This window comes from Zonotrichia albicollis, chromosome 1 (assembly GCF_047830755.1).
Source record: "Zonotrichia albicollis isolate bZonAlb1 chromosome 1, bZonAlb1.hap1, whole genome shotgun sequence".
In the NCBI taxonomy this organism is placed as follows: domain Eukaryota; kingdom Metazoa; phylum Chordata; class Aves; order Passeriformes; family Passerellidae; genus Zonotrichia; species Zonotrichia albicollis.
The window spans coordinates 112,863,761-112,890,165 of record NC_133819.1 but is presented as its reverse complement, the minus strand read 5'-3'; the positions used below and the strand labels follow the sequence as shown (position 1 = coordinate 112,890,165).

At 37.6% G+C, this 26,405-nt stretch overlaps 1 protein-coding gene across 4 annotated transcripts in view; it reads left to right on the top strand.

Moving 5' to 3' along the window:
• The window catches only part of PRKDC (protein kinase, DNA-activated, catalytic subunit), an 83,165-nt gene that overhangs the window by 39,488 nt on the left and 17,272 nt on the right, over window positions 1–26,405 (top strand). For 3 of the 4 annotated variants that reach the window (XM_026791223.2, XM_005479282.4, XM_026791227.2), the window contains 28 exons: window positions 404–469; window positions 918–990; window positions 1,215–1,363; window positions 2,545–2,682; window positions 2,883–3,002; window positions 3,878–4,021; window positions 4,248–4,399; window positions 4,970–5,101; window positions 5,544–5,655; window positions 7,020–7,144; window positions 7,238–7,387; window positions 7,799–7,972; window positions 8,796–8,894; window positions 9,580–9,790; window positions 10,371–10,560; window positions 10,914–11,129; window positions 12,382–12,494; window positions 13,548–13,679; window positions 14,864–15,043; window positions 18,209–18,417; window positions 18,866–19,004; window positions 19,430–19,618; window positions 20,148–20,372; window positions 20,977–21,085; window positions 21,786–21,897; window positions 23,432–23,621; window positions 24,713–24,887; window positions 24,974–25,164. In XM_026791223.2, the coding sequence (XP_026647024.2) occupies window positions 404–469; window positions 918–990; window positions 1,215–1,363; window positions 2,545–2,682; window positions 2,883–3,002; window positions 3,878–4,021; window positions 4,248–4,399; window positions 4,970–5,101; window positions 5,544–5,655; window positions 7,020–7,144; window positions 7,238–7,387; window positions 7,799–7,972; window positions 8,796–8,894; window positions 9,580–9,790; window positions 10,371–10,560; window positions 10,914–11,129; window positions 12,382–12,494; window positions 13,548–13,679; window positions 14,864–15,043; window positions 18,209–18,417; window positions 18,866–19,004; window positions 19,430–19,618; window positions 20,148–20,372; window positions 20,977–21,085; window positions 21,786–21,897; window positions 23,432–23,621; window positions 24,713–24,887; window positions 24,974–25,164 (4,215 nt within the window). The remainder of the gene's footprint in view (window positions 1–403; window positions 470–917; window positions 991–1,214; window positions 1,364–2,544; window positions 2,683–2,882; window positions 3,003–3,877; window positions 4,022–4,247; window positions 4,400–4,969; window positions 5,102–5,543; window positions 5,656–7,019; window positions 7,145–7,237; window positions 7,388–7,798; window positions 7,973–8,795; window positions 8,895–9,579; window positions 9,791–10,370; window positions 10,561–10,913; window positions 11,130–12,381; window positions 12,495–13,547; window positions 13,680–14,863; window positions 15,044–18,208; window positions 18,418–18,865; window positions 19,005–19,429; window positions 19,619–20,147; window positions 20,373–20,976; window positions 21,086–21,785; window positions 21,898–23,431; window positions 23,622–24,712; window positions 24,888–24,973; window positions 25,165–26,405) is intronic. The other variant, XM_026791225.2, reaches the window with a different exon arrangement.

Below are 26,405 nucleotides of genomic sequence, written 5' to 3'. Positions count from 1 at the left end.
CTAACAAACTACCCAGTGAGGCAATAGAAGGAGTGGTAGCTGATGAAAGTTTTACCAGCTGTTTGGGAATGGGCGAAGTAGTGATGCTGTTTTCCTTCCACTCCCAATCCATTTTCTAAAATAGGAGGAAAAAGCCCCTATTGTTTAACTTCTCCAGTGCTTGGAATATACTTGAATAAGAGGGACCTTTTTACAGAGCACATTCTGTAGTGTGAATTCTTGAGTAGTTAAGTAGCAAAATTCTTTTTAGAGTGCTGATGTAGAAGAGAAAACATGCCACACTTTCTATGCTGTACAATGATCTATTGAATTTTTTTAAAGAAGAAATAAAATACATTCAAGGCAATTGTTATTGTGTGCAACGTTATAATTTTGCTATTTCAAAACATGCTTTGGTTTGCAGAACTTGCTGATTTTTGAAAATTTGATAGACCTGAAGCGTGAGTATACATTTCCCATTGAAATTGAGGTGAGTGAAATTTCTAGCCTTTAGTGTTTCTAACTAAGACAAGGGGATGACTTTAACACTGTAGTTACTGAAGACCAGGTCAATTCTCATATATGGAGAAAGAGGATACAAAGAAATGGAGTACTCCTCTCATGATTTAAAATATATTTTTCTGAGGGAAATCCAGACCTGAAATGTAGAACAGACCTGTAATGCACAGAACTTTTAACATACTTTTTAATGTACTTTCTTTGATAGTGAATGGCTGATGGAATAAAAAAAATCAGTTGTTTCTCTGTAGCATTAATAATAATAATTTACAACATGACATTTCCATTCATGTCAAAAGGTTTTAATAATTTTTTTGTATCTCTGTAAATAAAAAGTCTAAATAATTTGTGATTTTTTTAAAATTAATTAACTCTTTTTTAAAAATTAAGTAATTAGAACTTTATTTCTTGCTGTTTAGGTGCCTCTGGAAAGGAAGAAGCGGTACATTGCTATTAGGAAGGAGGCCAGAGATGCAGGGAATAGCAGCCAGGGTATGAAGGTCATTTATGGTGATGAAAAAAAATGCTTTCTTACCTGCCATATAGTGTTTCTTGGTGTGTTCTTCACTGGCTTCTACAGTAGCAGGAACAAATAAAAATGTTCAATGTATTTCATCTAACAGTCAATTCCCACCTATCCTCAAGTTTTAGTGGGCGGTGAAGGCTTTTTTCTTGTAATTACCTTGATTAATGGACTGTTCTTCTTTCTTGTCTAGATGAATCCAAGTATTTAGCTTCTTCATCATACATGATGGATAGCAGTTTGAGTGAGGAAATGAGTCAGTTTGATTTTTCTACTGGAGTCCAAGGTTTTTCTTACAGCTCCCAAGATGTTACAGCTAGCAGCACTCGTTTCAGGAGAAAGGTAATTTAGTGACTTATGTACTGTGAGAAAGAAAAGTTTTATGCTTTTGAGTAATTGCATACACATATTGAGGTTGAGAAAGAGAAATTTCTAGTCTTCTGTATTTGTTCTACCTGACTGGGAATGGGTTCCTCCAGAAGATGAGGGAGGGGACTTAAGCTGTTTTCTGTCACTTTTCTTTTTTCCTCTCCACTGTGTACAGCTGAAGAAAAATAATGCCCTGTTGGTTTCTAAAGCTGAGTAGTGTGAGTGAAGTCCAGCCTGAGTTGTAAAAAGGTGGTTTGTACTGCACTCAGGCACATCCTATGATGTTTGTATTTTGCTATTAGGCATCTGGTTTCCTCATTTCTCTCTTTGTTTGGTCTATGACAGAACTGGCTATATCAATTGGATAGAATAAATAATCAAACATTTTTTTTTTCTGTTGTTGTGGCAGCTTGTATTTAACTGTTGCTCTTGGGAGATATTAAATGCTATTCTTTCAGCAAAGACTTGAGGTTGTGTTCCTTCTGCAATCAAAATAAGTTTCACCAGCAGTAATGCTGATTGAGTAGACATTTGCTATGAAATAGAAAGTTTGTAAAAGTATCATAGACACTGAAGACAATCTGTCAAAATAACTGTTAACATTGGTGAAGATAACTGTTTCCATGTTTTGAAGCAAGGGGGTGTTTTAGCTGCAGGGAAGTTAAGCAAGATAGGAAGTACATTTCTACTTTGTTGTAATTTCTACCTAAGCAATTTTCTTTTGTGATTTACTCTGTGTAGCAAAAGAGAGCTGCTGCAGATGCTGGTCAGTGTGAAACAACACATCCATAAAAATAGAAGTGTTCATATATTCTTTAAGCTATGAAATGAGATAATTTCTTTGAGGTTCAGTTTAACTCCTCTTTCAGCATTTGCCACACCTGTCCTGGCAGGTAGTAAAGTCAGAGTAACATAAATTTGGCATCTGTTGGCACAAAAAGTAAAGAATGGGAAGATCTGGTGCATACATTTGGGAGGTGTCTGTTTGAACAACACATTTGATGTATTCCCAGTTGCACACACTGAGTGTGTAGTCAGATCTAAGCACAGATAAGATCAGAATGACTCATGGCATGATTGGGATTTAAAAGAAAACACAGTGTTGTTATTAGCCATAGTAACACCTTTTTTCTTTTTTTCTTTTTTTTTTCCAGGAGCCCACAGAGTACAAGGTTTTAAATGATGAGATGGAGCTGGAAATGGATGAATTCAACCAACATGAATGTATGGCTTCCATGACCTCTCTGATTAAACATATGGAGAGGAACCAGATCACACCCAAAGTGGAGGAGGCCAGTATTAACTAAAAAGTTGGCATTTTTCTATTAATGCTACCAAGAAAAGAGAGTCATGATTGATTCCCTTCATTTACTTATTTTCTTGGCTATATTATACAGAAACCTGTGTGGCTTGAGCTTGGGGGTTTTTGGGTTGGTAAGCCTGTTGGGTGCAAGAAGTGATTTGATTTTTGCTCATGTCTTCCAAATTTCAGGGGACAGTTCCAGTAGATCTTCCTCTTTGGATGAAATTTCTTCATGGCAAATTGGGAAATCCATCAGTACCATTAAATATCCGCCTCTTCATAGCAAAACTTATTGTTAATACTGAAGATGTGAGTAAGTTTTATTCTTAATACCAAATGGGTAACAATTGCAGGGTAAAATATTTCATCAAGTGAGACCTTTGGGGCATTCAAATTGAATAGTTTGCCATGATAAAAGGGAGTGCATTTATGGCCCAAAATTCCAGGTAGTGCAAGTATTTTCAATGCATTATTAATACTTTTTCTCCCATATTCTGTAAGTGGAGGATATCCACAGTGTGTTTCCTCTGGAAACACAAGTAGTGTATTCATTGATAGGCAAGAGATGGGGTTGATTATACTTTCCATCTTCACAGGAGCAAATACAGTGTTTTATTAGTGGGCACAGATGAGTCTTATAGAAACACTTTGAGCTAAATGGTGTTCTTGTTGCAGAAAGATACTAAGATAGCATAACGTGTTTGCTTGAGAAGCAATGTTTTCTAACTCTCATTCTTGGGTAAAACATTCTCAACCTACTTCATACAATGATTTTATAGTATAATGGTTTTGTCTGGAATATTCCAAATCCAAAAATGCTGAATTTCAGGATTAATTCAATAACCTCTATATCTGTTTAATACTACTTTCTTAGTAAAGCTGTCTGAAATGGAAGGGTAGGTAATGACATACTCTTTCAAATCCTTTACAGACAAATATTCTAAGGGAGAGCCATACCGTCTGTGCTCTAGTGAAATAATTCACTTTCTGTGGCTAAAGGTTTCTGAGCAAAAATGAGAAATGTAGTTATGGATACTTTTTATTTTAAAATGTTTATGGTTGTTCCCTCAGGATTTGAGGAAAATCCTCAAGAGGTTGGTTTAGCAGTCTTACCACTAATGTTCATTGAACAACAGGTTGCTAAATAGTTGGGTAATTTGTACTTTGTCTTTGATTCCCCGCAGGTATTCCGGCCTTATGCAAAGCACTGGCTTGGTCCATTGCTGCAGCTTGTTGTTTCTGGAAATAATGGAGGGGAAGGGATTCATTACATGGTAGTGGAAATAGTAGCTACAATCCTTTCCTGGACAAGTGTAGCCACTCCCAAAGTAAGGAACTGTGAAATTAATTTTTATTGTTATTGTGACTGTTTGGTAAAGAATGATTGAATTTGTTTTTATGCTCTTAAATAATTTTATACATCAGTCCACTTTTACATTTTACAATTCTTTTGCATATTAACTTCAAACATGAATTGTTTACTTACTTGCTTTCATAAAACAGTGTATGTCTTCTTGGAGTCACTATGTTTATTTTTGGTCCTGGTTTTTGTAGGGGAATATTAAGGATGAGATTTTGGCTAACAGATTGCTTGAATTCTTGATGAAGAATGCATTTCACCCAAAAAGAGCTGTGTTCAGGCACAATCTGGAAATCATAAAGACAGTTATAGAGTGTTGGAAGAACTGTCTCTCCATACCTTACAGGTAAACACTTGAACAATTGCTTTCCTTTATCAATATATCAAAAATATAAGTGAATGATATCAAAGGGCATGGGAAGGTAAATTAGGTAAATTCAGCTGCAATAGTAAACTTTTTGTCCCTACAGTAAACAGCAGAACTTCAGAACCAGACTCTCTAAAGATTGTGAATTAATTTGAAAAACAACAAAGAGAGAGAGATGGGAAAACATATAAAGGATTATAGCAGCAACAAAAGCAGGAGTAATCTCTGAAAAGACATTTTTATTTGAAGTTTTGAATGTTATCACTGAATATTGGTGCAGTCTTATTAAGACATGTGCTATCTGCCATGCTTGTGAACATGCCACAAGCATTTGTGTGGGCTTACAATCCCTTTTCAGTTGTTTTGGTGTGGGTTTCTTTGCAAAGACTTCTTCATTGAAGCTAAATATCTACTGCTTTCTGACAATATCCCTTTGATGGGCTGTATGTGTGCATGTAAATCCGTGTATACAAAGACAGTGAGTGACTTAAGGTGTCTCTGTTTCGGGGTTTTCATGTATATCATTACTTCTGTGTTTTTTTCCAACAGTTTAATATTTCAAAAGTTTTCTAGTGGAGACCCTGATACAAAGGATAATTCAGTGGGAATTCAGCTGCTGGGAATTGTTCTTGCTAACAATTTGCCACCCTTTGACCCAAAGTGTGAAATAGATCGTGCCAGGTGAGAAATGCAGTTTTTTGTGAATGATCTTGAAAAAAATCTTAAACCAAAGAGAGCAAGTTTATCAACAGGAGGTGTAGGAGCTTGTTCTTTGGAATCCTTTGCTGTCATCTGGCAAATAATATTTTCCAGATAGATAGATAGATAAAAAATAATACTTTCCTATCTACAAATTGCAGGCCACATTTATTTTGGAAAGTATCTAGAAAGTTGTACACTTTTTTACAGTGGGTGCCAGGGTTGCAGTTTTGTGGAAATTCATAGAGTCGGGAATTGCTAAAGCAGAGATTTGAGACACTGCAAGTGGAAAAGGCATTTGTACTGTATTCAGCTCTTCTGAAAGCAGTCACTATGACTGTGGGCAGCTCATATGAATTTTTTGCTTCAGTTTAAATTTCTGTGCTTGAGTAGTGGCTTACAGTAGGTCTGTCTTTTGTCCTAGGTATTTTCAAGCTTTGACCAGCAACATGGGCTTGCTAAAGTATAGAGAAGTTTATGCAGCTGCAGCAGAAGTTTTGGGACTTGCTCTTCAATACATTGCTGAGAGAGAAAATGTAAGTGAACTGTATTTTGTGTTTGACCTTTCCTATCTTAATTTTATGTTAATCTTTTATATGACTACTCAATTCAGATTCAAAAATTAATATATTTAAACCTCAGCAATCTTTATCCAACAGAATAATTAAAAATTCAAACTATTAACTCCACAGGAAAAGAATTTGAGGGCAGACTAAGTGCAGAGTTTTTTCCTTGCTCTTTGGGAGCTGACAGTGAATGATCTCTTTCTGAGGCTTTGTTCAGCTTTTGCCAGCCAGCAACACTAGCACAGTATGTTTTAAAGTTGTGGTTTTAAGAGGAAAAGAAAAGCAGGTTGGGAGGTTTGGAACTACCTTTTGAATAACTGTATCTGAACCCAGTTATTTTGTAGGTAGTGGATAAGGTGAGTGCAAAACTGTTACTCACCAAATCCTACAGTGCTAGAACTGAGGGTTTGTGCTTGGTGATCACAGAAGTCAATTTGAGACATGCTAGAAGTAATTCTCTACACAATAGTTTGGGAACTTCGGGCATTTGTTGCCAGAAGAGGTGCTGGGGGTAAGCAGATCAGCAGGTTCAAAGGGAAATTAGGTAAATTCTTGCACAAAAAATGTCATGGACTGGTTCTAAATACAGCAGACAGCAATGTACACTCAAAGATCCTTAATCTAATGACAAATGTATGTTGGGTTGTATAAGAGAAAAAGAGGACAAAACGCAGCCATGGTCATGTGTTCTCCCTAAATATAATTCTGTAACTGCTATTGGAGACAAAAATACTAAGTTGTTGGCCAAGTGGAATATTAGCCTGACCTTGTAGGTTATTCTTCCTTCTTTCCTTATTATCCTTGCTTCTTTCCCCACTTAATTGCATTCTGGTTGTTCTTTCACAGTGTGTAGAGCATATTTCATAAAGCTTTGTTAAGTCTTTGTCAGTCTTTCAAGTTCTATTATAAGCAGTATTTTGAATAAATGAGCAAAGATGGTGTAAGTTTTATCCTGACCAAGGCTTATTCCCTTGATGTTCATTACAGGTTGCTGGTTGTTTTTCATCTTTTTACATTCATTAGTTGAAATTCTTCTATACTGAAGAGCTGTTTATTATTCTATAAGCACACTAAGCAACTTGTACTACACAATTAAGGTGTTCCAAACCAGTGAAAGGAAGCTCACAGATATATTTTTTAAGTAGCAGTCATGTGTTTTAGCCAGGCAGAGCTGTACAGGACCCATGAAGCACCATAAAGGTTTAAGATGAGTTGGCTGGCTCTTGCCTAGTGAAATGCACGAGAATCAAACAGTATAGCACTAAAACTATGTTTCATTAAGGTGGTTATGATTTTCATGGGTATCCTGGTCTTACTGTCTTTCTCATTTTCAGATACTTGAAGATCCAGTTTATGATTGTGTTATAAAACAACTGAAGCATCATCAGAACACACAACATGATAAGTTTATTCAATGCTTGAATAAAGTTGTTAAGCATTTTCCACCTCTTGCTGACAGGTACATCATGATTTATGTGGTATGTTGACTGTAAATCTAGAGGAATAATAGAGAATAACTTGCTTTTGTTTGTGGACTTCTGGTTATGTTAAGGTTTATGAATGCAGTATTCTTTTTGATACCTAAACTTCATGGTGTGATGAAAACCTATTGTCTGGAAGTAATAATGTGCCGGGCTGAAGAAATTCCTGATCTCCACTTGCAGTTAAGGAGTAAAGACTTTATCCAGATCATGAATCATAGGTAAGTAGTCATGTGATTATGATGGTAGTTCAAGTTTCTTGATAACATTTTCTTTGCTGCCCACAACATTTTTACATTCAGAAGCATTTATAATTGCCCTTCACTTCTTGGTCATTGTTTCCCAAATTTGAGCAGATGTAATCTGGGAGTTGAGATGGTTAGCTCATTGTGAAAAATGAACGAACACCTCTAAAATAGCCTTAGGGTGAAACACCAGTGGAATGTCAATTTCTGTAGTTTGTATTAGTTTATTTATATTCTTGCTCTTAGACTGACTGCAAAAGTATTTACCTAAAACCCTTTGAAAAACTAAATATTGTTAAAACATAAACCAATCTTCTCGTTCTGTATGTAGCAGTGATGAGAAAAGCAATGTAACTGGGCTTTTTTTTTTCCTCTCTCTTCTTCTAGGGATGATGAAAGACAAAGGGTTTGTTTGGATATAGTGCACAAGATGCTGTCTAAATTAAAACCACTGGAACTTAAAGAGCTTCTGCCTGGAGTGACAGGGTTCATTTCTCACCCTTCTGTAATATGTCGACAGCGCATGTATGATATCCTGATGTGGATTTATGATAATTACAGGTATGTGTTCACTGCAGATGTTGTCTTTCAGTGGTTTGTCACAGGCAGAGTGGAAGTGTTTGTAATGGTCTTCCAATTTCATGTCCCTTGGTGAGGGATTTTTCCAGTTGTCAGAAGAGTATAGTCTGTGATTTGCCGAACTGGCTCTGGCCTTCAGTAACAATTTTATCACTTCCAATAAGGAATAAATACTTGGACCAGAACTAGGATTTTACATCAGCACAACAGAATGGCATAAGAGGTCTTAACTTTGATGCTCCAGTTTTTTTTCTTGTTGCTGGAATTTGTAACTAGTGAAAATTATACATTAAAAAAAATATATTAAGGCACATGGGCATGATCTGGATCACTTAGATCTGGTAGTATAAGGATGGTCTTTCTGCTTAATCCCTTAAAATAGGGAATAGGCATGCTCAGTTTGACAAGTGGGTTGCTATTGAATTATCTAACTTGGTTGGGTTTTATGTGTGTTTTTCCAAGAAAATTCTTTGAATGGACATTTATTGCGAAGAAAAAATACAGCCAGTCTTTACTCTAGCATCACTTGTGAAAGGCATTCTCTGCCTGTTTTTTCAGATTCAACCTTGCAAACTTCATAATAAATACCTAACATATTAATTAGCTTATTAGATAATCTATTTTATTAGTAGTGGAGATATAAGGCATTTTTGGCAAGAAGACTTCATGTTATGTGTTGTTATGCCAAGTTGAGTTTTTTATCAGAGGGCATATTCCTCCTTTTTGTCCCACCATCCTCATCCTCTTGTTTTGCTATGGATTATTTGAGAGAAGTCATTAAGAGATGTTTTTCTCTCACCATCAGTGATCCAGAAAGTCAAGCAGATGATGATTCTTGGGAGATACTCAAAGTGGCAAAAGAAATACTGCTTCAAGGACTGATTGATGAGAATGCTGAACTGCAGTGAGTAAAGAGTGCTGTGACAGCTGTCTGAAATAAAAATACCTCAGTTTCTCTTACTTTGTATAGCAAGAGTTGATCCTTAGAGGTTTTTGTAAGTATTTCAATATAAAAGAGTAACACTGAGATAATGCTATTTCCTTTTCTTCCAGTAAGTTAATTTATAAAATTTTGTCCCATGGTGTTACATCAAGTGTAAGTGAAGCATATTAACGAATTTCTAAGCTGTGGTGGGGTTGTTTCATTATGCTAAACCTAATTCTGCATTAATGTTCTAGAGTTTTTGAACAAGGAGGACCCTGCTATACACAAGTGCACAACAGTAGATTAAATGTTGGATTTTTAGAAATTCTTTTGATGAAGCAAAAGATGAAAGAGGACATCTTGGTGCTTTTCCATCCATAGCACTTCTCAAAAGGAAAAAACTTGACAGAAATATATTTTTCAGAGTTAACCTTTTATATGAGGCATAGGACGTGGTAAACAAATGAGGAATTCAGTGTAATTCAATGCAAGATTAATGGCATGAAAGTGTTAGTTTAAGGCCTTTGCAGCTTATTGTTTTGGAGTTTTTTGCTGGTGGGTTTGGGGTTTTTTCCCTTTTAAACTTGGCTTTTTTAGAAGTCAGTGGTGGGAGGTGGTTCTGTTTGAAAATAACCAGGAATAACTTTATTCTTTGCCTCTGCAGGTTAATTGTTAGGAATTTTTGGAGTCATGAGACAAGGCTGCCCACAAATACTCTTGACCGCATGCTGTCGTTGTTAAGTTCCTTCTATTCCACCAAGATTGAAACACATTACTTGAGTCTAATCACAAATTTTCTGCTTGAAATGACTAGCAAGAGCCCAGATTATTCCAGAAAAATATTTGAGCATCCACTGTCTGAATGCAAATTTCAGGTGAATTGTACTGTGCAGTCCTGTTCGCAACTATGTGACAAATTCTGCTCTTTAATGTAGTTATGACTTAAAGAAGAATGGCATAATGAAGGAGATTTTTCAAAGTGTTTTGTGCTCCCAAGTTAACAGGTGCAGCAGTTATGAGTTGTGCACAGTATCAGAAGTTTAATGATTTTTGGGGGCAATAATTGTACTTTCATTTAAAAAAATGTATATTTGATTAAAATAATATACCAGGAATAGCTGATTTGTAGAGTACTGAAATGCTAAAAAAGAGGGTAGCAGAGAGAAGCAGCATCAACTGGAGAAATACTGTCAAGAGACAGGAGTACTGGTGCAAGAGCTGTAAATCAGTCCTCAGCTGACCAGTCTAAGTTAATGAGCTTTTTTTACTGAGCTGTGGAGAACTTCTCCATGTTTGTGGTTTGTAGAGGTTACTTTAATATATAGTCAAGTTTTGCCCCTATACCTGGGAGGATGTTTTGATTTCTGGACTGTAATTTCTGTCATCCTGCTCAATGAAGAAATGCAGAAAGCCTCCATCTTTATTGTTTTACTTAAAATCTTTCTTTGTTCGTAGGACTTTGTAGTTGACTCCAGCTGGCGTTACCGAAGCACTGTGCTCACACCCATGTTTGTGGAGACTCAGGCTTCTCCAAGTACCCACAGGAATTTGTCACAGGAAAGATCCCTTTCTCCTTCTGGGTCAGTCCGTGGGCAAGTGAGGGCTACCCAAAGGCAATATGAATTTACACCTACACAGCATGGCAGTAAGTCCAGAACAGTGTTTTCTGAAATGTTCTTTTTTGCTGTAGGAGTGATTTAATTTCTGTTGCATATAACTTCTTAATGTAGAAGTATAAATATGTTTAGTATTTTGTTTTCCAGGGCTTTTTTTTGGTGTGGTATGAGAAAAAAAATAATATTTTTATTAGTCTCATACATATTTTATGTTCTGCCTAATGTAAAACAAACACTGTCTTACCTAGCAGCTTGAAATCTGTTCTGCCCTTAAACATTAGGAAATTATAGTTTTGGGAGAGAAAAAATACCTGCCTCAGAGATGTTTTCACTTTATTTATATCTGAGTATGTTACAGCTTTTTGGTGATTTCTTGTTACAGGTGGTAGAAGTTCTTTTAATTGGCTAACTGGAAGTAGCATTGACACACTGGCAGAGTATGCAGTTCCTTCATCCTCTGAATCCTTGTCTTCATCCATGCTGTTGGTTAGCAAAAGGAGTGAAAAACTTAAACAAGCAACCTTTAAACCAGTGGGGCCAGATTTCGGGAAGAAAAGGTTGGGTTTGCCTGGAGATGAAGTGGACAGCAAAACTAAAGGTCTGTAAGCCTTACTGTGCAATTTCCGTGCAATTAGTACACTTTTATGAACCATCCTTGTCAGTTATTTGGCTGGCAGTCCATTGTCTTTGAGACAGCCCAATTGAGGTTCACCTTGAGATTTTGTTTCCAGGAGTGTGTGATGATACATAGCATGTGACAAAAAGCTCGACTGTGCTAGGAATTGTAAAATTATATGTTGTTCACTGAAAGAATTGGCTGGATGAGAAACCAGTCAGTGTAATCTCTGCATTCCTGCCTCTCCCACAGAGGATCACAGCATGAATATCAGACAGTTCTGACCCTTCTGTTTTAAATTTAACTCTTTAAAGAAGAGATCTCTTTAAGTGTATTTTCTAAACCACTTCAGCTGTGCTGACATGATCTCCAACATTTTGCAGTCTATCATTAGAAATCCTTGCTTTTTACTGAGAATGCTCCTTCCACACAGTAAATAAGTGAAAAATATCAGTACTATTCTGAAGTAACTTAGGATCCTTCTCCCTCTTTAATCCTTTCCTACATTGCCATTAAAATTTTGACCAAGAGGATGACATTAGGAGTTCATGCATAGAGTTATAAAGATCAACCTTTTCAGTACCTGAGAGGTGTTTCAGGGCAGTTATGACTAATAGACTGCAGTTCATGCAGAACTACAGAACAGAGAGGTCAGTCTACCTTCTAGGTAGTTCCTGGTCTTCTGCCCTGGAGAATACCATTTAGAGTGATATATTTTTGTTTGTTCACTCTCCTTTTCTAGGAAGTGGACTGAGCTGATAGTCAGTTAAGTGGCCTTTCCCCATGACTGTCCTGAGCAGGAGTTGATCCAGTGGCAGTTCTGTAATAGTACTTTAGAAATACAGTACAATATCCTTACTAAACAGTATTTTAATATCTTTTAGCATCCCTTTACTTAGGGAGTTGTATACTTTGTGGAATATAGTGCAAATGCCATATGTGCCTTTGAGAGCTTAAAATAAATCTGGCATATGAGGCATATTTGTTCATGAGTTTTAAGGTCTTTCCCTGTACAATAGTTTGATCTTTGTACCTCATCCATACACCTAAAGTCTCTATATAAATGCTTAATATCTCTTCTCCTAAGAGCAATTTAATTTTTTACCATTGGCTAGCTTGTTGAAAGACCTTGTATTTTTTTGCTAGTAAACACAAAGATGGTGTTTGTTTTTATATGATGCTTTTGCCTTAAATCTGAAAAGAAAAGCTGTGGACATGGTCATATGTTCCTTAGGTATGGAGGAAAGAGCAGAAATTCTAAGACTGCGGAGACGTTTCTTGAAGGACCAAGACAAACTCAGTCTGATTTATGCCAGAAAAAGTCTGGCTGAACAGAAAAGAGAAAAGGTTAGTCAATCAAAATGGGTTTAAGACTTCAAGTCTCAATGTATTTGCAATCTCGTACTTCATCTCTTGTAGTAACTTTAGGAAGAAAGGGTAGGTGTAAGGTACTGGTTGCTACTTTACGAGCTTTAGAAGGTTTAATTTGGAAATAATGCTATTTATGGCCCCAAAGCTAAATGATGTTACTTAGCATGGGTGAGAAAAGAGCTGGAAGATAATAACACTTCCAGTCTACCACTTAAAATGCATTAAATGATTTTATGTGTTGGAAGTCCTTAAAAGTTATTGGGAAGCCTTTTACAGTTGTCATTCTGGAAACTAGGAGCCTTAGAGCTATGATACACTGCAGAAATTGTATGAGAACATTTTCCAGTGTCTGAAGGTGAACTCAAAAATGTGGTACAGCTCATGGATTACCCTGAACTGGTTTGAACTTTTAACCTGAAGAATGTCAGTAATAATCATTTGCTGAGTGTTTCTCAAGGCCAGAAACTTACTACTTTGTGGATTTTATGGTTGTGTTATGTACCTGCAATAAATCTAAGTGGTTTTAAGCTCTGTAGCAGTTTTTCAGACGTTCCTGTTACTAAAAATAGCAGACATTATCATCAAAAAATGATAGCATTTAGTCCCAAGAGGACTAAATCCAGGATTGAGAGCTACCAGTTTGAGACACTCCTGTAATACTCTGCAGATGCAGACAACTGTGTAAACAGAACTTATGTCTGGAAGAACCACACAAGCATCTATTTTAGCCCATTTATGTTTACTTGCAGGCTAAAGGTACCATTTCCTCCCACCCAGCAAGAGAGAACCTGTAAATGTGTTCTGTATGGCAGTCCAAAATGCAACCAACAAAATCTTTTAAACCAAAACCAACAAAAGGTCTTTTAAACCCTTCCACTGATGGTGTTTCCTCCACTTCTGTGGAAGGCTTACTCCAATGCCAGACCACTCCTTCAGTGAAAAAATTTTCATAATATTGAATTTAAACCTCTCTTGGCACATCTTGAGGCCATTTCCTAACCATATTTTTTCATGATTAATGCATTTCAGGAGATAAAATCTGAGCTGAAGATGAAGTATGATGCCCAGGTTACTTTGTACAGAAGTTACCGAGTGGGAGACCTTCCTGACATCCAGATTGAGTACTGCAGTCTCATTGCCCCTCTGCAGGGCCTTGCCCAGGTCTGTCTGCTTTTCCAAGGTCACTTGTGGGCTTTGCTGGTCCTGTAGGGAAAGTGTCATGTAGCTGGGCAATCACTTCAAAAATTGATTTGTAGCTTTGCAGTCAACCACTGTGATACACATTTAAAGATTCTGTTTTCAGAGGGAGTGTTTCTGCTGCCCCTGTGCTGGTGCAGTGCTCAGAGAAGAGGCTTTGTTGCTTGCCTCACCTGAGCAGTTGAGGACTGGATACATCAGCTGTTGTCCATTTCCTGCAGCTTCCTCTGCTTGAGAAACAGATGGTGCTCTCTGCAGACATTATTGCAAAGGACATCTCACTGTTTAGTAACAAAACAGCCATTTCACTTTTATTATATGTCTGTCATAGACTTGTAAAGTCTATGACAGATGAACACACAAATGAACTTAGTGTGACTAAGACTGGACTCAGACTCCTCAGTAAAGCTGATCTAATATTCCTTTTCTTACATGAGAGGGGTAGAAACTATAGACTGAACTGAGCGGCAGACTGAATCCCATTTTACAGCCTTTGGGAAGTCACAGTCTTCCTGATTACCTTTGTAGTTCATTACTTCTGATAGTCCCTTATCTCTCTGTAAAGGATGGAAGTAGCACACTCATGAGTGGAGTGTCAGATAGAGTTAGACCAAATTCCAGACCCATGATAGACCAAGATGCACAGGATTATGTTACACACACAAATGTGTTTCTGGATTGAAAAAATGCCTTTAAGTCTCAGATGAAACTGTCTGTCTATACAGACAATCCCTCTATTAGCTGCCTCAATTTTCAGGACTTGGTCTCCTCACATATTGATGTCTTCTTTTTTTTCCCCAAACTCACTTCATGGACTGTGGTGTCCCTAACATGATATTGGGTATCTGGTTCCTGTAATGAGAGTTGTGAGTTTGTGAAAATTGCAAATTCCACCCTTTCCACTGACACTATGGCCTGAAAATCTGCATTGCCTTGGAGTTTCTTTAAATAGAAGAATTAAAATGGTGTTAGAATGGGTAGTACAGTACTTCCCAGCACAGGTAAGATGCATGCCAGACTAAATAGTCCACTCCCAAAGAGTGCCTAGGGATTAGGTACAGGGTGGGTCATGTCTTTTAATTTTATTTAACAGTCTGTTGTGTCACAGCAAAGTTCAGTGACCTTACTGTTGTTATTGTAATTCACAGAAAGATCCAACATTTGCCAAACAACTTTTCAGCAGTTTGTTTAGTGGAATTTTTCATGAGGTCAAAAAATCTAAAAACCCTTCTGAGAAAAACGCCATTGTCCAGAAGCTGCTGAACGACTTCAATAATTTCCTCAGTATGAGCCTGTCATACTTTCCACCCTTCGTTGCGTGCATCCAGGTAAATCCTGATAACATGGCATGGAAGTAACTGGATATAATGTCTCTGAATGTGTGATAAACGCAGGGTAGTGAAGGTCAAATACTGTCACTGAAGTTTAGACAGAGATGGAAGGAGAATTGTTAACCAAATGGGTATTTCAAGTGACACTTAAGGTGGACGAGGTATCTCATACCTCTGAACTGATTTTTCAAGGTTTCTACATTTCTGATCTCTAGAGTTTGAGTTACCTTTTAATGTTCTAATTGCATCAGTAACAAGAAGAGGTTTGATTACAAATGAAAGCTATTTCAATTGAAGTGGGAATTGAGAACAATTGAAAGGGTTCTGTGGGTGTTGTGCTTATCTTCCTGTTTCTGGGAAGTGCTTACTGAGGAATTCTTTGATGTCTTGGGGATATCAGTAGCTGTCAGACCGTTTGTTGTTAGTCTCTCTTGTTTATTTTTTTCAAATTAGTCCCCTGAAGTAGTTGTCTGGGGATTTTCAGTAATAAAAGAAGGGTTCACCAGAGGATGAGTGGGTGCACCACAGTTGTTTCAGTGGAGAGGAAACATGAGCCTTTCTGTTGTGAGACTATACTGACCTGGAATAGATTGTGAATTTTAACCCAGTTTTCAGAGAGATAAAAAAACCTTGTCCCAGCACCTGTTAAATACCCACTGTCACCGTATTTAATGATTCTTATCAACTGTATTGATGTTGTGATTCCTGGCTCTCAAAGGAATCTCTTTTTCAGTGGCAGCTGATGGTTTCTTTTTTGTTATGGAAATTTAAATACTTTGTGACAGTAGGTATCTTTCCAAATACAAGAGAACCATCTAGTTTGAACTAGCTTTGTAAACAGAGAGAAACCTTGCTTCTTAGTACTTGTAATTACACATCTGAAAAAATGTAATTTCTTGTTTACTTTTTTTCTGTGCAGCTGCGTAAAAGGTCAAATACTATGGGGATTTTTCTGGGCTGTCTTGGTATTTTTTGAGCCAGCATCTCACAATAGCTATCTGTTAATATTCCCTCTTGACATTGCATTTGTTGGTTCCATCTTGATGATATTTATTTGTGTTGAATTATGCTGTCTAGACCCTGCTAATAACACTGTTGCATTAGGCTACTTTTTTTTTTTTCTGAATAGACATAAAATGGAGACTCAAGAAGTAGTTAAATTCAAGTTCATCAAAAATACAAACTTTGTAAGAGCAATAAGAGCATCTCCTTGCCATCCTCTTCAATAACAAAAGTACAATATCATGAAGTCCAAACAGCCTGCAAGCACTGAGAGGAAGTTTTTTCCCAGTAGGGAACTGATTTCACATTGATCAAGAGAGCAGCCTGGGAGAGTGTGAGCAAGAGCACAGCAGTGTCAGGGCTTTCATTTTTGTCTCACACATGTGGATCCTAGTGGCTTGGCCATTTGGAAGTACAGCTTTTCTTTCCTGTATACCAAGACCATAATAAATATTGGCTGGTTTCAGAAAGGCTTCCTGCTTTACAGTTTCCTTTTGGTTTTTTGACTTCTTAATCTTCTGCAGGTTCATGTCCCATCAGGAGAGTAACTTGGTGGGTTAAAAGAGCTGGTTTTGTCTACACATGTACTGTTAAAATCGACTGTGAAGCTCTGGGATTCACTTTCAGGGCAGATTAAGGACCAACTGAAATACTAAAAGAGTTAACTCCATGACAAAAGTTTACATAGCCTCCAAAGAGATGCTTGGCCTCTGAAGAACTTATAATTGCCTTAGAAATGTTTTAGCTGCCAGGCAGGCTTGGATGCCATTCTCCGTAATCTTTGAACATATGATACATGTAGGCAGTGCTCATTGCATATGGAGCAGTGGACATTTCCTCTGCTTTGAGAAGATAAGTGATCAAATAGTCATCAAAATGCACTAAATAGAAAGATACCTCCTTTGATGTGGGATGATGTTTGTAAATTGTAAGTTTGGGAGGATATTCATTCTTGACACATACTCTTACATTTGCACAGTTCTTACCCTTTTTCCTGTGGTATGAGAAAGGGCTTTTGGTCTTGCCTTACCAAAGTTGTTCTTAAGGTTTTAGATTTTTGTGCAGTTGTCACTGTGTTCCTAAAAGCTGGCAGTCAAGGAATGTGTCTAGGGCATGTGTGCAGCTAATTGAAATTGCCTTAAGAGTAGTTGAAATATATATGCTAACCCCTCATTGGGATCTGACTGGTCTGTAACTCAGGAAGCTACAAGAGGCTATGCATTTTTTGAGTCTCAACTCTACAAATTGTGTCATGAGTTTGCTTATGCCAGATGCCTCTTCCGTAATTTTTGTGGTGGTTGTCATTTATCAAAGAAGTGCAACTTGGTTGTTCACAGTCTCCTGTTCCAATTTCCAAACAGTGGTTTCTTTTCACATGGTATCCTTGAACATGCTGTGTTGCAAGAATCTGATTTTAATTTTTATTCTAAAATGTGGTGCTGCTTCTTGTAATGAAAGCTATACCGCACCTCTTCCATGTTGTGAATTTTTTTCTTCTTGATTTATTTACCTGTATTTAAAATAGTGATTTAAGTATTTAAAAAAAACCAAAAAAGGTTCAAGTAGACAAGAATGTTTATCCCTGAAGAAGAGATTATTCCATAGTTGGACTAATGTTAAATATGCTAAAGAGAAATATTGTCATGTCTGTAAATCAGGTAGGGGTAGATGAGTCCTGTTAGACTGGAGGAGTCTAACAGGAAGCTGTGATGTGCTCAAACTGGCTGCATGTGTGGATAGAAAGCCTCCAGCTCAGAGAAGACTTCGTGTAAATCTGTAAATCGTGCCTTTGGCTTATGCAGGAATGCACCACTGAACAGGCTAAGTGAAGCACAGCTGCTGTGTAGCAGGCAATATCCTGCCAAGAGACAGAAGGAAAAGTTCAGCCTGTCAATGTGTCCATCTACCTCTCCCCCACTTTCCTTGTGATTCTGTGCAGAGAGTTGTCCCATGTCTTGAGCCAAAGTATATGGGGCTACTCTGTACTGTTCTCTGTCCAAAGAGCAACAGCACAGAAGGAAAAGATCCCAGTTTTCCCTGGGTTGGGAACTTCTGGAGGCCTAATGGCTTATTTCCATTTTACCGCTTACTCTATAAGAAGAAGGATACCAAATCTGTATAGTTTTACACCAAGTACACACCTGTTGTTTTATTTTACAGGAAATTAGTTACCAGCACAGAGAGCTGCTGGAACTGGACTCAGCCAATGTGAGCACGAGCTGCCTTGCAAGTTTGCAGCAGCCCATGGGCATCCTGCTCCTGGAGCGTGCCCTGATGGCTCTGTCCCCTGCAGAGGAGCCCCCGTCCAAAAGGATGCGTGGCAGGACAGAGCTGCCCCCAGATGTGATCAGATGGATTGAACTTGCCAAGTAAATTCTTGTTTGAGACAATTTACTCCCACTTAGGTTTGCCCTGTGAAGAACTCTGCTTTTATGGCTTGTGGGGTTTCTTTTTTAGTCTTTCTGTCTTTTAGAATTAGATATGCTTTAATTTTTTTTCAGTTAATACTGTCAGTGACAGCAATTAGACTTTAAAACTGTGCACTCTTCTGATGCTGTCAGACTGCTGAAAAACATCTTGTTCACAGCTTTTCAACTGCAGCAGTTTCCATAGTTCAGCTATTACGCTACAAGATGAAGTTTATGTAGTTAAGTATGTATTTCTGATCATACATAGAAAATACTTACTAAAAATTTACTATTTCAAGCTGGTAGTATTACTGCTTATTGAATTTATGATTTTTTTTAGATAGCCTCTGCTTGCATTGATATACATCTGCTGAGCTATTTAAAAGATTTCTCTTTTCAACTTTACTAGGCTCTACAGATCCCTTGGGGATTATGATGCCCTCCGTGGCATTTTCAGTGGTAAGATTGGGACTAAGGAAATTACACAGAAAGCTTTGTTGGCAGAAGCAAGGAATGATTATGCTGAAGCAGCTCAATATTATGATAAGGTAAAATTACAAGATATTTTTGTTTTGTAATTCTCTCATTACTTAAAACTAATCAAATTAGAAAAAAGTGCAATTATCTGGGCAGAGAAATAAAAACACATGGGTACACTGCAACCCTGAGACAGCAAATTGCATGTGTTCATGGCATGAGTTGCAGTGGGTAAAAATGAAGACAGATCTCTAACCTTCTTTTAAAATGTTCACTCTTCAAAAATGTAGGTTTCCTGAAGATAGCTACCTGAAATTAATTTATATGTAAACACTGCCAAGCTTGGATTTTCTGCATTTAATGTTGCTGTCACAATCTGGTAAATGGATAGATATTTTAATGAGAATTAATTACAGTTAAGTTGCTCATGACTTAGAATTGAAACAGGTTCTTGGCTGGAATCTGGCACTATTGTCTCTTCAAATTCATTTCCTAGGCACTCTCCCAAGAAGACTGGCAAGATGGAGAGCCAACAGAAGCAGAGAAGGACTTCTGGGAACTTGCATCTCTGGAATGCTATGACCACCTCACAATGTGGAAGTCTCTGGAGTATTGTGCTACTGTTAACATTGATAGTGCAAAACCTCCAGACCTAAGCAAAACATGGAATGATCCATTTTTTCAGGTTTTTAGAAATTATTTCATTGGTACTGCACCATTTTTATCTCTGCAGAGATGTCCTACAATATTGAGATTATGGGTGAAAATCAATTACATTATTTGGGTTACTTTATTATGGAAATTAGTGGAGAGTACAATATATTTTAAAAATTGAAACAATTACTTCTGCTTGTTCATTTTGATGTTTGATTTTTAGATTTTTACCTCAAGTCTGTGGCAGATCCCACAGGACTAGCTTTATTGTCTCCTTCCTTTTGCAACTCTTTCTTGTTGCTTTTCTCACTTTTATTTTTTCCTATTTTAAGAGTTACCAAAGCATGGATTTTGCAACTGGTAAAATTTACTAACAACTTCTTGAGCTGTAGGAAAAGGCTGCTTTGATTTGTTAGCAAATAGGAATTTGTCGAAAGCGAAAATATCTTTTAAGAAATTCAAAATTTTTTTTTATTTATTTGATTTGCCACTGATAACAAAAAAACTTAATCATCTGTTATTCCATTCCAAGAAATAAAAATTGTGTTCTCACTTTGTAGGAGACATATCTGCCCTATATAATACGTAGTAAGTTGAAGTTATTGCTCAGTGGAGAGAATGACCAGACTTTGCTAACCTTTATTGATGAGGCAATGAAGACAGAACAGAAGAAAGCCATTATAGAAATGCACTACAGCCAAGAACTCAGTCTCCTGTACATCCTGCAAGATGATTTTGACAGAGCCAAATATTACATTAGCAATGGCATGCAGATCTTCATGCAGGTAATAATGTGTTCCATCTCTGGTATGGTTTTTTTGTGTAAACTGGAACAATGAAACTGCTGTTGCTATTACTGCTGCTAGATAATGCTCTCAAGAGGAACACTCAGTGCCTTCCATGTCAGGTGATAAAACTTCTTTTAAATTCACTGCTCACAATGATGAAAGGTGAGTGAGCCAGTGGAGTGCATTCTTCTGTTTTAGTTTGTTCTGTTTTGCTGATTTTTATCTTTTATACATTTTCAGAGTAATTGTTTGTGCAGACAATAAAAAATTTATTTTGTTCATCTTTTCAGGGGCTTCCTGTCCCCAGAACAAGCTTGCAAAGAGCGTTGCATTGGGAAGTTACAAATTCTATCCATTACTGAGTTTTTGAGTTTTGATTAGACTGTGGGACTTTGCTCAAGCCCAGGATAGGAATTGCAGCTAGAATATGCCTCTGTTCTTATCCAAAGCAGAATTGCTCTCTGATTATCAGCTATTAAATTACTTGTAAGAGGTTGGGTTCTAAAGCATAACATACAAAAGCATCAGATCAATAATTTGTAGGGTACTGAAAAGAACCATGCTTTAAATCCTGTCTTTGATTCTCTCCCTGTCTTTTCAGAGCTACTCCAGCATTGATTCCTTGTTATATCAAAGTCGAATGACCAAACTGCAGTCTGTACAAGCTTTGACAGAAATACAGGATTTCATCAATTTTATGACCAAAAGAAGTAAAGTTTTTTGTTTTTTTTTTCCTCAAGCAATTTTCCTTTTGTATTCAGTAATTGTGATTTCCTGAACTTTGAATTTCTGGACTGCTGTTTGAAGAAGCATAAGTCTGGAATTAGTTCTTACTGGCTTCTTGACAGTAAGACCTATTACAGTTTTGTAAGATAGGATTGAACATAACTTTGTGTTCTGTTGCAAAGTTTAATTAGCATAACTCTGATGATAAGAGTTAAGCATCTCTTTTGAAAGTGTCAGTTAAAGTTTTAAGCTAAGCTTTTTTATTGGAGTGACTTTTGGTAGTAAATAGCAGTTAGCAGAGATGAAAAAATGGGTGTGGTATAGAACTTGCACCTCTTGACATAGGCCTGAAGGTTTATGCATTTATGTGCATAAACCAAATTAGATATTAAATTTAGTTAACAGTGCCATTATACTCCAGCATGTTCATCTATGGAAAGGAAACTACCTGGTGGTGATCTCCAGTGGCAGTTGACACAGATGTCCTTACAGAACCCCCTGTGCTTCAGCAATAAACAAAAGTGATATGATGATCACTAAGTAGCATTTTTAGTGCAAGCCCAGAAATGCAAGTGGGTTACTTAATGGCAGCTTTCTGGTTTGAATGTTAGACTATATTTTGTTTAGCCTGTTTTCATGTGTTTGGCTTCAGATGCATTTGAAATGTTCTCAATTGATTTCTAGGTAACTTAGCTTCAGAGGCTTCCCTTAAGAGACTTCTCAGAACTTGGACAAGCAGATATCCAGATGCTAAAATGGATCCTATGAACATCTGGGATGATATCATTACAAACCGGTAAAATTGCATTCTTGGGTTAGCTTAGGTTCTGTCTGCCTGTTTAGTTCCAGGAAGTGCTTTTTCTAATGCTGCTTGTTTTTCTGTGGGAGGGGTTTGATCCAATATATTGTGGTTTTTTTCCCTTTTTTAACTGTGGTAGTAGCTTTCTCAGTATAACTGGGGAATTTGTGTGACTAACTTGTGGAGAGGAGCAAAAGGAGATTGAGCAATGGCCAGGGAATAAATTTTATGTTGATAGGGAAACATAGATGTTAGTTTAGTCATTTTCTTGCATCACTGACTATATACACTGTGTAAGCTGGCCCATTTCAGCAGCCCTTAAACATATTCACTTTTACAATTGAGTAGATTAGCTGCATTTAGCTCAATGCAACACCACCCAAAAGGCCAGTCAGTTAAGAATAAAAATACTTGGGCAGTTCCAGAATTAGGGAGCATACAAAACAAGCCCAGCCCTGTCACTCAGTGCCTCACCTGTTTATGGGAAAGTTAATGACCACTGCTTTAATTGGAGACTTCTGTTGTGCAGATGTTGCTAGAAAGAACAAAGGCTCTCTGGAGACTCCTTTGGATTAGCTCTGAAGAAACTGGAATGCTTTTTGAAATTTGAAAGTTTTCTGTCCTTGCCATAGCGTCTGTCTTCGTCCCAATTTATTCTTCCAGTGAAAGTCTAGATTAGTCCTTCTTTCCTGTGTGATAACTTCTTCAGTAGCTCTGCTGATACATGCTATGCTGTGTGATTTATTTTGTTATCTCTTGGTGTCAGGAAAGCATGGCTGCAGAACAGCTTATTGGAGTTCAGTATTAGGCAGAATACCTGGCATGGCTTACTTTTGAAAAAAAGACTTGAAGGATTGTCAGGGTTTTAAACACTTAATGTGCTTTTTGAAAACCTTGGTCTTACCTTAAATTAGTAACAAAGGATGTGCCAAGTGCCACTTCAGAGTGTAGTGCTGTCCTCTGCTTTGAGTAACAGTCTACTAATGAGATGTGCTCTTGAATTAGATAGGACTAGTTGTGGAGTAGCAGGATTCAGCATGGCAATTCCTTTTCAAAAGGTGAGTGTTGTTGCTGATCTGTTCTGCAACACAGATTTCAGTGTTGGCATGTGTTGATGTGATAAACATTTGAATAGCAGGTTGACATAAAATACAGCCTGGCACTCACACTAAATAATTGAGACTCCTTTGTTTGTTTGCACGTCTGTGAAGCTGAAATGCAAGTTATGGCTTGGTGAACTTAGGGACTGTAGCTTGCACAAAGGAACTGACTAACAAAAAATCCCACTCCATAATGGACATTTTCTAACACTAATCTTGCCAGTACAAAATCCTGAATGCTCTCAGGGTCAACCTGATCCCTGTTGGGAGTGCCCAGTCTCTGAGGCCTGTGTTTAGCTCTGCTAAAGGTGATAGCTTTAGTTTGACTTTTTTTATTAGCTTGGTTTGCTGTTAGGCAGATCAACACTTTGGAACATTCATTTCCTTGAATTTATACCAGAGTGATCTATAACTCTTTTGTTGTTGTGCAGGTGTTTCTTTCTTGACAAACTGCAGGAGAAACTTCCCTCAGATCAGGCCAATGACAGTATGGAGGTGGATGGAGAGTACAGTGCTGGTGACCAAATGGAAGTGGATCAACAGGGTGAAAATATTCACTCAATGATTAAAAGCTGCAAATTCAATATGAAAATGAAGATGATAGAAAGTGCCAGGAAACAGGTGAATATACTGTCTGATAGCTTCCAATTTGCTGAGAAAGTACAAAGAGAAAGCTGGAAAAGCCTTTTAGGTGGTCTTTGGTATCCTTTTGCCAGGGCAAACCTTGTCCCTTTTTGACCCTGCAGTCCAGGACATTTTGAAAGCTCAAGAAAGTCAGTTGCACAATGAAAGAAAACAAAAGGATAAATGTTAATTAAAAAGTTGATGATAATTTGTCATTACTGGAAATATGCCTGAAGTCCCCTTTGATCCACAGATGGTTTTGGACACTCTAAAGGGCAGATAAAGTATCTGAAATGTTTCGGTCTTTAAAAGAAGGGATGCTCGCAATCAGGCATTATGCTTCTTTTTCACAAATAATTTCTTCTGTACAAGAAAACTAATTCTGATTGAATTAGTATAATTTTCTTCAATCAGCAATGCTGGATTTCTTCTTTTTCACAGTTTTCATTACTGATGTTAGTTAACTAAGGAACTAAAGTTAAGTGACTTAGAAATTTTTGGTTGAATCTGGCTGTTGAAATGACTGAAACAGTGTTTTTGATGGTGGGCCTTTGGTGTTTCGAACTTGAGACAAGATGAATAATTAAGTCAAGGTCTCCCATCTTCTGAGATGCTGCAGAAGTCTGCAGTCATTTACAAGAGTTTATTTTCAGCAATCTGATAAGCAAATATAACATTATTGCTTTGTTGACTATACACTCTTGAAGGAGTAAGTGAAAAATAAGATTTCCTTTTATGTTACTTCTGTGAAACTTCTGATCAAAACACAAACATAAGTGATTTTCTTAATGCTATCTTAAATCAAGTTGTGTTTCCCATATGTGTTTGTACTGTAGAGCAGTTAAATGCTTCTTGCAGCTGGAGTGATTTTCTCAGTTGTTTAAACCTCTCTTCTTTTTTGCTATTCAGACTTCTCCATTAGCACAAAAGTGGTTCTGAATACGAGACCCGGCAAGCAGTGAGCATCTCTTTGCCTTACTGCAACTTTACTTGTGTTACTTAAATCTTCTCATCCCTCATTTGGTTGTGGGCAGGTTTTAGTGCCTGTTCAGATATATGGTCTGAAAATTCTCTTAATCTGCCTACAGAACAGCTTTGCAGTGGCCAAGAAGCTCCTGAAAGACTTGCGCAAGGAAGCCAGGTGGAGGGAGGAGTGGCTGCTGAGGTGGAACTTCGCCTATTGCCGCTTCACTCACAGCAGCAGCCGCAGCCTGAGCTGTCCTGAGCGCCTGCTCTCAGTGCTGAAAACCATCTCCCTGCTTGGTAACAGCCTTTGCTTCTTCACCTTGTTTATTTCACAAAGTTGCTTTGTTGTCCAGTTACCAACTTTTGTTCTTGAATTCCAACAGAAGATGCCAAATCTGACTATCTCAGCAAGAACATAACAGCCTTCCGAAACCAGAATCTTCTTCTGGGTACAACGTATCACATCATGGCCAATGCTCTTAGTCAGGATCCAAGGTGTCTTGAGCAAATTGAGAAAGAAAAGGCTGGGAAGATATCACTAATATCAGGAGAAAGCCTTGAGAACCCTAAAAAGGTAAATGAGAGGGGAAGTTCTTTTAGTAATTTCAGTGTCATTTTTACTAAGAATTACTACTTCATTATGGATAGATACAGAGCATGTGAAACCTGTCTGCTATTAGCAGTGATTTGTCCAGCAACACCAGGTAGAGAAAGGGGGAGGGGGAAAAGCAAAAAACAAGGCTGTGGTTGCTGTTTCTTCCAGGTTTTGCTCTCCTGGAGTTTGGCATCACTCTAACCTTTCTAAATAGGAGAATGTTACTGTGTTTCTCTGTACCTGGATTTTGAATGGAGGGGGAAGACACAGTCACAGCATCTGCCTGCATGGTGGTGAGACAAGACTTGGGATCCTCAAAGAATGCTTTGATTTCAGCTGGGCATTTGTGACCTGCTTCATGCCCCCACACTGTTCTCTTTGATAAAGAGATGTTTATAATACTGATACACTTATTTTATCTAGGTAATTTTAATGGAAGCAAAAAGTGGAAATTTTTGAAGGCAGAGCACATGCATGTTGTCTTTGCCTATTTTGGGTAGGTGTGCATTTGAAGAATACAGTACTAGACTGTGCTGCAACTAAAATTATATTTGCTGTCAGTTGCACACATGCTGTGGCATTGACGTCTTGTCTGTCAAATGGATTAAGAATTTGAAGTACCACTGCTGTACTATTTATACTACTAATTATACTAATGTAGATTGTATATATGTACTAATTATATCTACTAATTTCTAAAGCCATCATGAAGACACTTACATATGGAATCATAGAATGGTTTGTGTTGAAAGAGACCTTAAAGATCATCTAGTTTCATCTAGTTCTGACCCCCTTGCCATTGGCAGGGACACCTTTCACTAGACCAGGTTGCTCAGAGCTCCATCCAGCCCAGCCTTGAACACATCCAGGGATGGAGTATTCACAACTTCTCTGGGCAACCTAGTCCAGCAGTTCCCCACCCTCACAGCAAAGAGCTTCCTCCTAATATCCAATCTAAACCTACTCTCTTTCAGTTTGAAGCAATTGCTCCTTGTCCTACATGTCACTACATGCTCTTGTGAAAAGTCCCTCTCCCATCTTTCTTGCAGGATCACCTCAGGGAATAGGAACCATATTAGTATAAAACAACAAATAAAAAGTTCTTAATTTGTGTTTTATTGTATTTAAAAGTAAAGCAGATCAAGAAGTCCTGCAAAAAAAGGTTTTAAATTTTCAGGTGTATAGAAACATAAGCAAGAGCTTGAGCTTCATTTATTAGG